Here is a 13244-nt window from a genome sequence, read left to right as displayed (position 1 = left end):
TCATTTGAAATGGGCTATTGCCTATGCCTATCTAAAAGTGGAAGAATACTCTTAAAGATGGGTTTAACAATCCCAAGTTATAAATATCCTGAAAAGTGTAATGATTAACTAAAGCAAATATAGATATTTTAGAATTTTTTCAACATGCACATATCAATTATATTCTTTTTTTCATATGGTCATCTCGTCTATACTTGCCGGCGAGGAGGACTCCAATGTTGGAGACTATAAATTCCAACGATGACAACAAGGACGAGGCTGACGACAACTGCAAATAGCAAAAAAAAAAAAACAAATTCTAAGTGGAAAAAATTGTAGGTGAATGGTATAATTATACGCGAATGACATCTTAGAGGAAGAAGCAATGGCAGAGTTTCTGAGTGGGTTGATAAATTTTGATAGGAAAAATGAACGATAATGACAGACTTTCTGAGAGATCAGAGAACAAAAAAAAGCATTGATACATACAATATATTTTCACGACACATTTCACAATAATGTTGTAAGAGGATGGTATTTTTGTAAAGTAATATTACTTTTATAAATAACACATTGTTGTGAAATGTATTGTGAAAAATGTTATGTATAAATCATTTTCTATAAAAAAAACTGATGCCAATGTGTGAGATTCCTTCGAGAATCTGGTGTGCCTGTAGCGGTACTCATAGAAAATAGGGTTAATTGCAAAATCAATATAAGTTTTTAGATTTTTATAACTTCAGACCTCAACGTTTAATTTTTACAAAATTGATATCTCGTTTATTTTTACAGATGAGATGAGATGAGTTGAGATTAAAGTTAAAAGTTGATTAAATATTGTTAAAAAAATATTTTTTAATATTAATTTTGTTTTAGAATTTGAAAAGGTTGAATTGTTTATTTTATTTTATGTGAAAATTTAAAAAAATTGTAATGATTAGATAAATTTAGAGGAGTTGTGAAAATAAACAAGTTAGAGTTTTGGAATTAGCTGAAGCAGCATATTGAGACAACATTTCAGCCGGAAAGATTAGCAAAAATATTGATTTTGTGAATGGTAATGATACATTTATACCTCATTTACTACTATTTTACTATTTATTTATTTATTTTTTTTGCTATTTGGATCTAGATTAAAAGATCTCAACATGATATTATTGCATAATTTATAAGAAAATTAATTCAATCAACCAATATAATCATATAATTTAATTAAAAATAAATTTAATTTTATAAAAATTGACATTCATTTACTCTTTGAATTTCAAAAACACTGTCAGAAGGAAATAGTCACCTTTTCGTAACGTTTAATTGTGATATACATATTGTAAATTGTAAGGAGAATAGCAAACTTATAATTTTTTTTATAATTTTATATTAAAATTGAATTTATTTTTAATTAAATTACATGATTACGTTGGTTAATTTAATTTTTTTTTCTAAATTATGCAAGAAGGTAATGTTATCATAACATTGTTATGATATTTTTAATTCAAATTCAAATTCAAAGAGCAAAAGAAAAAAAAATAGTTAAAAAAGAGTAATAAAATAGGTACAAGGATATTATTACGTGAAAGTTTCAAGTATTGATTCCTTAAAAACATAGTTTTTAAAGCAAATACTCAATGAGAAAGAGGAACGTGTGAGGCAAACACTTGATTCGTAAAATCAGGCATCCGATTGCTTAATTAAGGCTACACGGTGGTGGTAGGGGTAGTGTAATTGATCCAGTCACAGACAAAAAATTTTGATCTATCGTTTTTATTGGATCAGACCGTTAACTATCGGTCTATTCAATCCATAAACATTTTTTCTCTCATTTTTTTTAGACAAAAAATATTAATACAAAAAATTAATTAACTTAATAAAATTAAAATGAATTGATCTCTTTAATATTTTATATATGATTAATAAATATTAAATAATTTTATTGTATATATAATCAATTGTGATTCAAAATCATGCAATTAATTTATATAATTATTATATAAAAAAATATTTCAAAAAATATATATACGTTATTCGGTCGGTCGGTCTCGATTCTATCCGATCTAAAAAATCACACGTCAAGGCCAATTAATAAGACTATCAATCTGAAGAACCATTCGGTCAGGTGCTTTTTTCCGGTAGGACCGAACGTCTTTCACCCCAGCAAGGTGGCAGCGAGTTTTCTTTACAAAGTCATTATAACTCATGCTTAGCAGTATTATATGTCAGATTTTATTTATTAAATTAAATATATTTTTGGTATTTTAAATAAATATACTTATTTCTTTATAATGTGTATATTGAGGCATAATGTCGACTCTGACTATTTTGAAGGATTTGATGTCATTATGTTATAATTTATGGCCACCATTAACTATAGAGTGAAGGAGGAGGACAAAATATGTTTTATTTTCTACCTTCATAATTCCTTTATTTTCATTATATTCTCTTACGTTGTAACGTCGAGAACTTAATGTAAAGTAGAGGAAATGATCAAAATCAGGGGAACAAATAAATAGAGAAAGAAATAGATCGAAGAGACTATCACTAGTTGCACTTTGTATTAATTAAGTTGTACAAAAGTACAAGTCGCAAACTAATTAACAAGAGTCCAACACAGGCCCAGCGCATCAAATAATTTGGTGTACAAATTTACACACACACACATATATATATAGATTGCAATTGATGAACCCACGGATGGAACTCCCTTTCAAAATCAATAAATCAATTTATATATATATATAAAGTTCTCGATCGGCAGCCATGGAAATTCATGAGTTGGTAGACGAGAACGCAGGTTGCACCAACCAACAATTCTTGAGCTGTGACTCCGTCGTTTCCCTGAACCCCTTCACCTTCGCCAAACAAAAATGTGTGCAACACGTCGATCCCAATCCCTTCACCCTGCTCGTCTTCAACAAATAACACACGGGTCCACACTCTGCCCCCCTCCCCTGCACCACTATCCCCCATGCCTTCGTATTTGATTCTCTCTCCCTCTCCTCCTCCTCCTCCCCAAGCTCTTCCACGAATATTACCCCTTGTGGCAACGGAGTCTCTTCTCTCTCCCATCTACCCTTCACCATCGCCCACTTCTCCTTCACCGCCTTTTCCGTCTCCAACCTCGTCTCCGCCCCGCCTTTCTCACTCTCCTCATACACTTGCACCAGCAGCGGCGCTTGGCGTAGGTTCTTCACGATGTCCACCACCGATTCCCGCATCCACTGGTCTAGGTTTTCACCAGAGATCTTCGCGCCGATGCCGTGACCTCGAGTCTGCAGTTTGTTGAAATGAGTAATCTTGGCCGACGTCGTCATCGATATTATTCTTCCTTTTCCGGTTGCGGATTCCGTGCGATTAGGCATCATCAAGGAAGACGGAGGTCGAGCATTCTGATTCCGATGATTGTATTCATGGAGGAATGAACGACGGAAATTCCGATGGGAAACGGAACGAATGCTCGGAGAGGAGGAGGAAGCCATCGGAAGGGAAGGGAAGGGAAGGGATGGCCAAGGGGAAAAGAAAGGCTGGATTACTTGTTGCTGTCTTTCGTCTGGCTTGGTATTTAGAAAGGAACTCTTAAATGGAATTTTGTATTTGCGAAGAGCGCTTTAAAATAAGGATAAGATAAATGGTGAATTTTTAAGTTGCGAAGGTTGGAGTTTATTTTGGACGGTCAAGATTGGGTCAGAGAACAGAGCCCATCTTTGTTGAATTCCTAATCCTGATTGCTTCTTCGAAGTCCTTTTTTATGGGTTCCAGGACCACGTGGCCCATGTGTACTGGAACGTGTAAATACGTTTTTCCACGAGCTGCAGAAACTCTCTGTGTTTTATGAATGCCTTTGCATAGATAACGGTTGTAGGTGAGGCCGTGACAAGAACGTGGAAACTCGTGGAAAGTGCATGCAGTTCGGAGGTTGCCACACCCTATACGTCCGCCGCGTGCAAAGCCTGACCAATCCATTTAGGCCTCTCTTACACCTCAGCATACTCGACTTTACACCTCAGCACATTCACTATCTCTCTCTTTTTCTTTCCTCTATGATGATATTAAATTTTTTATAATATAAATTATATATATATATATAAAAATTCAGCGTCCTATTATTCTTTATTTATTTTAAATAAACATTTATTAAAATCTCAAATTGTTGACATTATCGTTTGGTTGATTAACTCATCTCAACTCATCTCAATTTATCATTATAATTTTTTTAAATTCTAATACAAAATATAATAAACAATTCAATTTTTTTAAATCTTAAAATAATAATAATATTAAAAAATAATATTCTAACAATATTTTATTATCTCAACTCAATTCAATTCAACTCAATTCAACTTACTTCAACATTCAAACACATCCTTAAGATAAGAGTTTTCTATGATACCCTTGCCATCTTTTCCCATATTTTCGCCCTTTCGCTCTTAATTGAATCCTAATATAAATACGAAACACCTTCGGTAATGCAGACATCACCCACCAACAACAATATGAACTAATGGACCAAACCGCTACAAAAAATAAAAAAATAAAAAAAATACTAATGATCCAAACCTACGTACCCAACCTCTACTTCCCCCTACTTTATTTTTAAAGAAAAATACTTTGATTCCAAAACGATGACATAAAACAAAACTTATTATAATTGTGCATTAGATATGACTGTTTATCCGAATTTTCTTCTTCTTCTTCTTCTTCTTTAGTTTGTATGTTTTGATATTTTCAGATGTTATATTATATACTGGAAGTACTGGAACTCTAATTTAAGAAGGATGAAGTTCTTTAGAGCATTCTCATTGGATTGGTCAAATTCATCTTTAAAATTTAGTTAATATCACATTTTTTTGTATTCACATATTCCATTTAAATTCAATATACACATTGGATTAGCCATTCACTCTCTATATAATAATAAAATATTATTAAATTAATAAATTTTTTATTTAATTTATTTGTATCACATTTTATAATTCTACTAATTTAATATTAATAATAATTATATTCTAATTAAATTAATATTAAAAAAATCATATTTTCAAATGTCATTTAATGCTAATAGAAAAAGTTGAAATTAAACTTAATTGAAGTGAGAAATTATTATTTTAATGTTTGGTGAATCAATTGTGATTCTCTATATTTAGTTAATCACTGTAGCAGAAATTTAAATTATTTTGAAGATGGCCAATCCAATATAGAATCTTTTTGATACAAATTATATAAATTTTAACTAATCTCCTCACTTAACCAAACCAATGAAAATGCTCTAACATGGATGAGATAATAGAGTTACGAGTACATGAAATGCTAAAGGATGCCGGAATTAGGAAATTAAATTATGGATCAGAACACAATAGTAATACAAGGTGTGCCTGAAGGGACGTTTGTTGGTGATGATTGATCGATCAATACCTTTCAATTTCCACTTGATATTAAAAAATAATAATAATAATAATAATCCGGGTTCATATCCAGATTCTCGGGTCGGAATCCAGACGAACGGTCTTAATATTAGATTATAAAATTAATTTTATTATAAAATAGATCTAATATATTATATTTAATTATATTAATTTAATAAGATATATTTTATAAAATCATTTTATAAATTTAATAGGACTCTTTAAAAATAAAGAATGGCAATTTGAACTGTGGCTTCAGTTTTTTTTTTTTTTTTTAAACATCAAAATATTTATTCTCATTTCATTCATCATATGAAAGTCAATTACAAGGCATCTCTTTCTCTACAATAAAACTGATCTCAATTAGACCCTCTTCAATCCAGCAAATCTCTTCATCCACATGTAGTGCCCTCTTAGCTAGCTCATGAGCTACACTATTCCCTTTTCTATTGGTAAATCTCAATTCACATTCTAGTCTTTGGGCCAAGCTGTGTATTATATCTTCCTTCAATTGTCTCATACATGCATATATAACCTCCATGCCTTTATCTCTTTTGCGCATCACCTTCGAAGATGACTTTCTTAATATTTAGCTCATTACATAACTCGATGTCCCTCCATAATGCATAAGTCAAGTTCTCCAATGAAATCCTTTGTAGCACACAAAACAATTAGAATCTCTCATCCGTGATCTATTGCCATTACTCCTATGCCCATTTTCTGATTTTACTTATTCATAGTAGTATCAAAGTTAATCTTTGTATAGCCTTCAGTTGGTGGTAACCATCTGACTTCATCCCTCTTCTAACCAGTTCTAACCTGCTACTCCTCATTCTCCCTTCACATTCTTGAACTGTGGCTTCATAATAACAATACTAATAATCCAAGATATTAAGATACTTAAAGCACGTTTATTTGATACTATAATAGTTTCAAGAAAATAGCGTATAAAAAAGTTTTAAGATAATAAATGGAAAAATACAAATAGAATGTTAATTTGAAGTAGTTATTATGTAGAGTCTTGCTAGGTACAAGCGGTTTAACACACCAAATTCTGTATCGACGTTGACATTTTATTTTTATTATTGGAAAGAAAAATAAAAAAAGAAAAATTTTGAGAGAAAAAAAAAGATTATCTATCTCACAAAAATCATTTATATCTTCAACTCGCAATCAGTGCGCGAACCCGCTTGTAAAGAAACTTTTCCTATTATGTATTATTGTTTTTCTTATTGGCAATTTGCAGTTATTGAAGATTGTATTGGATGCTAAATGCCAACGGGGCCGTTTATTCTGACGTTGGACAGCTCCATCCATGCCTAGGAGTCGTTTCCTGTTATAGAATGTTTGAACTATAGTTACTGCTCTTATATAACCTAAGTTAATTGATACAATTATGGTTATTTTTTGTTGAAAAGTACTACAGTCATAAATATATCACACAAAAGTAAATAAATAAATTGATATGTTTTCATATGATACGGTAGATATACTTTATATTGTGAGATTTTTTTGAGAGTAAAATATTTCTAAAGTATTATATGAAATTACGTTAATTTATAAATTTTATTTTGTGAATTTTTGTTGTGGGTAAAACATTTCTCCTTTTTTTTTCTTTTTTTTTTTAATCTCGATGAAGCTACTGCATTAGATTAAAATCAGAATACAGGAGGGTGTGCAAACAAGTAAACAGAAATGATGAATCCAAGAAAGTGAATTCAAACTCGTGCTTTGGATGAGTCAGAAAATCTAAAACTCGATTACGATCTACATCTCAAATCAACGCCATGGAATTAACTATTCAGTTGGAAGTAAACATCGCTGGAAGCCATCTGTTCTGGTCTCGAAATAAAGTTGGTTAGATGATAAACGCGATCCACCAAAACCATAAATGATCTCTAAAAAGGCCCAAGATTGCGTATGTCACAGGAACTGTGCTACTTGATGATGAGTATGACCCCCTTTTATATATATATATATATATATATTTATATTTAAAAAAAATGTTCCACTCGGCTCGAAGTGGGCACTGAAAATATTCTATTGGGCCTAGTTTACGATAAGGGTAGCCATCTACTATCAAGAATATTTCAAATTTTTTATTTATTATTTTTTAAAATATTTTTTTAACATCTTCAATTATTAAAAAAATATAAAATTTTATTAATACTCACTTTTTTAATTATTAAATAAAAAAATAATAAAAAGATAATAACTCTATTATTATTATTATTATTCTTGCGACAATGCGGTAGTCAGATTTGCAACGTCAAATGGGTGCAGTCCATCCATCCGTAACAAACTTATGTACTACAGTGGTACGGTGTTGTCACTGTAATACTGGTATGAGTCCTACACCTAGTCCTAGTGGCATGACAGCGTGTATAGTGGACGTATGGTTGGACCGAAATGCAATGGAAACAGCAAATCATCCCACCCAAATTTAAAAATAAAATTCTTCGCCGCAATCTTTAGAATCAAGGAAAAATCTCTTAATTGATATCTCAATCAATCACGTCCAATCAGCAATGATGCTCTTCCCTAAAAATAAAGAGAAATGTTCCAATCACATTACACTACTTATATTTTATTACCTTATAATTCTATTTGTAGTTCTGTTCATGCATTATTTTCTTTCTTGACTCTGAGTCTGGACCTCACACTCACAGTAATTTAATTATTATTTCTTCTCACCTTTATTGTACCAACTCATTCTCTCCCACTCCCAGTATGATTTAACACCCCGATATTTGCCTTTTCAATTGCAATTTGTTTCGGGTTCTTACACATTTACAGATATTTATATGGCTTAGAGCATTATTGTAAGTTTAAAGTTTAAAGTTGGGTTTGAATTGAATTGATTTGAAATAATAAAATATTATTATTATTTTAATATTTAAAAAAATTAAATTATTTATTATATTTTGTGTTAGAATTTAAAAAAATTATAATAACGAGTTGAGATGAGTTGAGATAGATTTGAGATCCAAAAGTCTAAATTTTAGTTTTTTTTTTAGTTAAAATTTCTGCATTAGACTAGCTAAAATAATATTTGTGAAACTTTGAGTTATAATTTAAGTCCCCTAGTCATATTTGGAGAATCACTGTAGAATGATCAAATCAATATTTTATTACTTTTTCATTCAACTACCTCTCTTTTAATATTAAAATTTAATATTAATACAAAAATATTATTAAAATATATAATATTATAATATTATTTTAAATTTAGGATTGCTAATCCAATGTGGATTAATCTCTCCAAAAATTTTACCTCAAATTCTAATAAAGAATTAGATTTGGCAATGTCTAGACCATTATCAATACTCTTAGAGCACTGACATGCCAAGCCAAATGTCAGTGACTAGTCAAAATCTGGCTAGCTAACTCAAAAGTGGACTGCATTGGACTAGGCAAACATCCAAAACTCTATTTTTGAGCTATAATATTTCTATATCTTTTTTCTAAATTTGACTAATCACTATTCATCTCTAAACTATTATTTTACTCTATAATTATTCCCAACAAATATTTTTCTTATCTCGTTTTTCAGCACTTTTCTTTTCTTTTTATCTCTATGTTTTCAATAGTGCTTTTTTTTTTGGCTTTTTGCTTTTTTTTTTTAATTATGAATATGAAAGTTAGAGTCTTACAAATTGTGCTGAAATAAAAAAGTCTAGTTAAAGAAGACTTGAATGCTTACAAATGCTTATGGACATGCTCATAAAAATTTGTAACTAAAGTTTTGAGATGTAATATAAATAATTTATTTTGTTAAAATTTATTTTATAAAATAAAAAATTATTAAAATATATAATATTATATTATTATTTTGATTTAAAAATAAATAATTTAATGTAAATTAATCTCTTCAAAAATTTTAATTTTAGTCAAAATTTTAAATTTTAAATAAAATTTAAACTTGACAATCATTAGGTCTTTGAGAATGTTGTTAGGACGTCCAAGTACTCCTCAGGCTCAGTCAGATAGTATTAATGGTTTTGTGTTGTCTGACCTTTTCCATGTGAAGGAGGAATGTGTGGAAGTGTTAAAACTTAAACTTAGAATGGTGTCAGCATGACAACATTATTTCGAGTCGCACGCAAGCTTAGGTGGATCAGCATCGTTTTTACTTTTTACACAACATGGGAATATTGGCACCAGTACTACTGTCCAAGTCTCAAGTTCCGAAATTGAAAAGGTCGATTATGCCTTTGTGCCCAATAACCTACTCTTTTTTAACTCAAAAATGAAGGAATCAACACCTTTCATCTGACTTTGGTTGGCAATGCAATTGCAAACCACTTTGAATAATAATTGACCAGAGAAAGGCACGTGCTATGCACGTGGAGATTCCTCATCGTTAGCACTTCGGAGGAGGAGTGATTGCAAACTGCAACCCAAAAAGAAAAAAAAATTAATTAATTCTGTCACTGCATGCCTGAGTTGAAGTGAGGTCTTATCTTGTTGAATTTTTAGGTTCATATTATGAAGAAGAGAAACTATTTATACAAATTCTATATTGATAAATCTCATGTAAGTCTTTGTAAAATGTAAATTTATAAAAGATTTGTATGAATCTTGTTTATTTGAGACTTGTATATATATCTAATTACTCATTAATTAAATATCCAAATCATCTCATGCCTACAATGGACTTCTTAATGCTTCCAGTTTAAAGTATGGAATATTTCCTATTTTGTGATTTAACCATATCTTTTTTGTGGGGTGCAAATGCTGGTTCTTGCATTCTACAAAACCAAGATCTGTCAATTCAACAAACCCACTCTAGTTTTCTGTAGAGAATATCATGATTCATCAAACGATGATGAACGGTACCCTCGGACAAATAAGCGGATAATTCAGATTAATAGAGAGCTGCTACCGCCGGCGGTGCTGCCGGGGAGGTGGAAGAGAGAGGCAAAAAAGAAATTTTCAGTACAAATTATTTTCTTTATCCCAAACATGAGATACAGTTTTGCCTCAGAAACCTTGATAGACATATTGAAGTTGCAAGTAAGAAGACGCCTCTCTATGCACAATATAATATATCATATATGACTAAACTAACAATATGTAAAAGAAAATATTACCAGCTACCATCTAAAACAAACAAAGAAAACCTACTATTAGTCTATTTCCTTCCGATTAATTGGTTGGGGGCAGAGGTGGAGGATCGCGAGATATATATATATATATATATATTTGCAATTCAAGATTCAACTTACCTCATCCACAGCTATTGGCACATCCCCTTGTCCTTCCGATGCATTTGTAATATGCCGACTTCCAGCCTCAGCATCAGCATCCCCACCCTCGGAACTTGCTGGCTGTTCTAGCAACGATTGCCGGCAAGTTGGACATGATGAGTGTGACATCAACCAAGTGTCTATACACCTTACATGGAAACCATGGTTACATTTTGGCAGCACTCTAACTTTCTCACCATCCGCAAATTCGCCAAGGCAAATTGGACAATCTGTGGCCGGAATATTGAGCCCTGACCCGTATACAGCTACGGGGATCTGACGCAATGCGCTCTTTTTAAGGCCCGTGGCAGCCAGACGTGCAGCAGTCTCATCCGGTGTTTCAAACGCAAACCTACGGCTACATCTTAGAGCGCAACGCACAATTGAATTTAGTCCCAGCGCGCATATTAATGCACAAAGCAAGGCTGCTAGGATAATCACCATGTTGGTATCGAAGTTTGCTTCGCTACCATAAGACCCACGGGTGCTTCTACTTCCATTAGATGGTGGCGTGCTTGATTCTGTATCGAGGAGGAGACGGTGTGAACGATGATGAAGTCTTATCACCATTGCTCAACAGTGTCACCGCTTTTTACCTGGACCGAAAACTAATAGGAGAACCCCGAGTTCTTGCTCCCTAGCTAGCTCTCTCTTGGTTCGGTTTCAGAAAAGGCCTTGTTGCGGTCTGCAGCTTGATGAAGTACTTATGCAAATAGGCTCGTGAGTTCGTTACTCCACCACTGTTCAGCAGCAAATCGGACTACAAAAGAGATGGAAAGAAGAGACATCATCTCACCCATGTGTGAACAAAGCTCTGATCGAGTTGTTGGTTTTCGGATCCTTCTGTTCTTGGACTGCTGTACAAGGCTGCTGCTGGAGAACTCCAGATAAGGCTTGGACTTTGTCCGTGATGATGCCAGTGAACGGAGGAAGGCAAAGGAAAAATTTAATAAAGTAGGGGCAGCTTGAGGTTTCTTTCTTTTGGGTTTGGGATCTCGTTGTTCTGCTTTCAACTAAAGTGATAGGTGGGCTTGCTTTTGAGTTAATTAGGACTCTTAACTACTAGATAAAGGACCTAAAAGGGGGGGTGAAGAGAAGTGGCAGTGTCAGAGCATTTGAAGGATAATTATCAATCAGCTTAATTACAAGAATACAAACAACCTGGATTTTTATTCACAAATGGTCCTCTCGAAACCATCAATGAAATCGTTTCTTCCTCAGACCAACGTACACCTCATAATTAATGACAACTACGATGAAGAAAGGTATAATATATTAATAGATCATCAGAACTACCTCCCGTTCCGCCTTACTATACGTGGCCATGACGTTCCTAAAGTTAATACAACACGAGAGGTTTGATTCATGATACAAGAGGATTATTCATTTGAGTGATAGGGGGAAGAGAGAGCTTAATGCGTTATTTGTAGATTGTGAGAGGTTGAGGTTGTATTTTAAGGGCTTTGTAGGCCAGGCCGCTTGGAATGTGGCATCGAGAACAGAGATCGATACAGATGGGGAGCTAGCTCGGCTATAATACTAAATGAAATTAAGTTAATCTATTGGCTTTCTTTTCATTTCATTGTCATCGTTGAGGTAATTACTGACAAACAAAGAGGGTTAAACTTCAGAATCATGTAGAAGGAAAAGTTGCTGGGAATTTTGATTATGGTACCTGATCCCACCTAATCCTTATTAGCTTATTTTTTTATAAAAAAAAAATGCTTATTCTCAGCACCAAATCCTTCTCCCACTCTTCCACTTTCCCTTTAATTTAAAGGTTAAGTAAAATGTTCGTTGGGTTTTTGGCCAATGTCCATCATTGGATCCCAACACTCGTGAGTAAAGCGAATCTCAGCATGCGTGTGTACAATTTAGTTTGGAATGGTAGGTTGATTATATATAATTGCGATTTATAATAATAATGATAGTAATAATTAAGAGAAATTATATTTACTGGAGTGAAGGATTGCGTGTGCAGTTCTATTAATAAATGAGGATAAAAGAGAAAAAAAAATTATTTTAAAAAATATATTATTGTAATTTTATTTTATTTTTTAAATATAACTGGATGAATTTGTATGAACAGTCTCTATTTTTATTTAGAGACTATATGTAGACTAACTCAATAATTAATAAAGTTTAACCACTCCAAGATAAAGTTTAACAATTCCAAGATAAGTTAGAATTGGGTAAAAGGCAAGCATACATGGGCCATAATTAATTATTAACATTGTCATTTGGGTACCATCTCAAGAGTCACATCCCTGACCAATCGCACAAGTCACAGTAAGATGATGCTAGCAAAACTGTCCTACAAGGGCCATTTACATTTCTTTTTTGGCTATATATCAGCCGCCCACTGCCGTAAGCTCTCCTTTTGCGCCTTCACCCGTATTAATTTTCATGAAATATTGGAGCACCTGCATCAACCGCGGTAGAAGTAGTAGTAGATGGACTTCAGATTAACATCACCAACCATTATCATCGCCTACTGGAATTAAATATGCATGGATTTTTGTTGCTTTGGCTGCATCAGCAGTTGGCCACAAATCATGAATAAATAAAAAATCATCAAACTCTTCCTCCACCTCTCTCTCTCTCTCTCTCTCTCTCTCTC

General features: G+C 32.6%; 2 protein-coding genes across 2 annotated transcripts; both read right to left on the bottom strand.

Annotated features, from left to right (window-relative positions):
- Nucleotides 1-2495: 2495 nt before the first annotated feature.
- Nucleotides 2496-3687, bottom strand: LOC108991938. The gene has a single exon (XM_018966366.2). It carries the CDS (start codon nt 3450-3452, stop codon nt 2742-2744), a length of 711 nt encoding a protein of 236 aa, XP_018821911.2. The 5' UTR covers nt 3453-3687; the 3' UTR covers nt 2496-2741.
- Nucleotides 3688-9463: 5776 nt separating this feature from the next.
- On the bottom strand, nt 9464-12012 carry LOC108991932 (RING-H2 finger protein ATL74-like). The gene is made up of 2 exons (XM_018966359.2): nt 10604-12012; nt 9464-9768 (listed from the first exon to the last, which is right to left on the bottom strand). Exons 1-2 carry the CDS (start codon nt 11192-11194, stop codon nt 9739-9741), a joined length of 621 nt encoding a protein of 206 aa, XP_018821904.1. The 5' UTR covers nt 11195-12012; the 3' UTR covers nt 9464-9738.
- Between the last annotated feature and the right edge of the window lie 1232 nt (nt 12013-13244).

Source organism: Juglans regia, chromosome 7, assembly GCF_001411555.2.
Source record: "Juglans regia cultivar Chandler chromosome 7, Walnut 2.0, whole genome shotgun sequence".
NCBI classification, from domain to species: domain Eukaryota; kingdom Viridiplantae; phylum Streptophyta; class Magnoliopsida; order Fagales; family Juglandaceae; genus Juglans; species Juglans regia.
Note: the sequence above shows the minus strand (reverse complement) of the source record. Positions and strands in the feature narration are given on the sequence as shown.

Bases quoted from the DNA above. Each gene is read 5' to 3' on its own strand.
- LOC108991938 (XM_018966366.2), bottom strand. From the start codon at position 3,452: ATGGCTTCCTCCTCCTCTCCGAGCATTCGTTCCGTTTCCCATCGGAAT.
- LOC108991932 (XM_018966359.2), bottom strand. From the start codon at position 11,194: ATGGTGATAAGACTTCATCATCGTTCACACCGTCTCCTCCTCGATACA. The intron at 9,769-10,603 runs GTAAGTTGAATC...TTTGGGTTGCAG, and splicing joins TGCCAATAGCTGTGGATGAG to TTTGCAATCACTCCTCCTCC.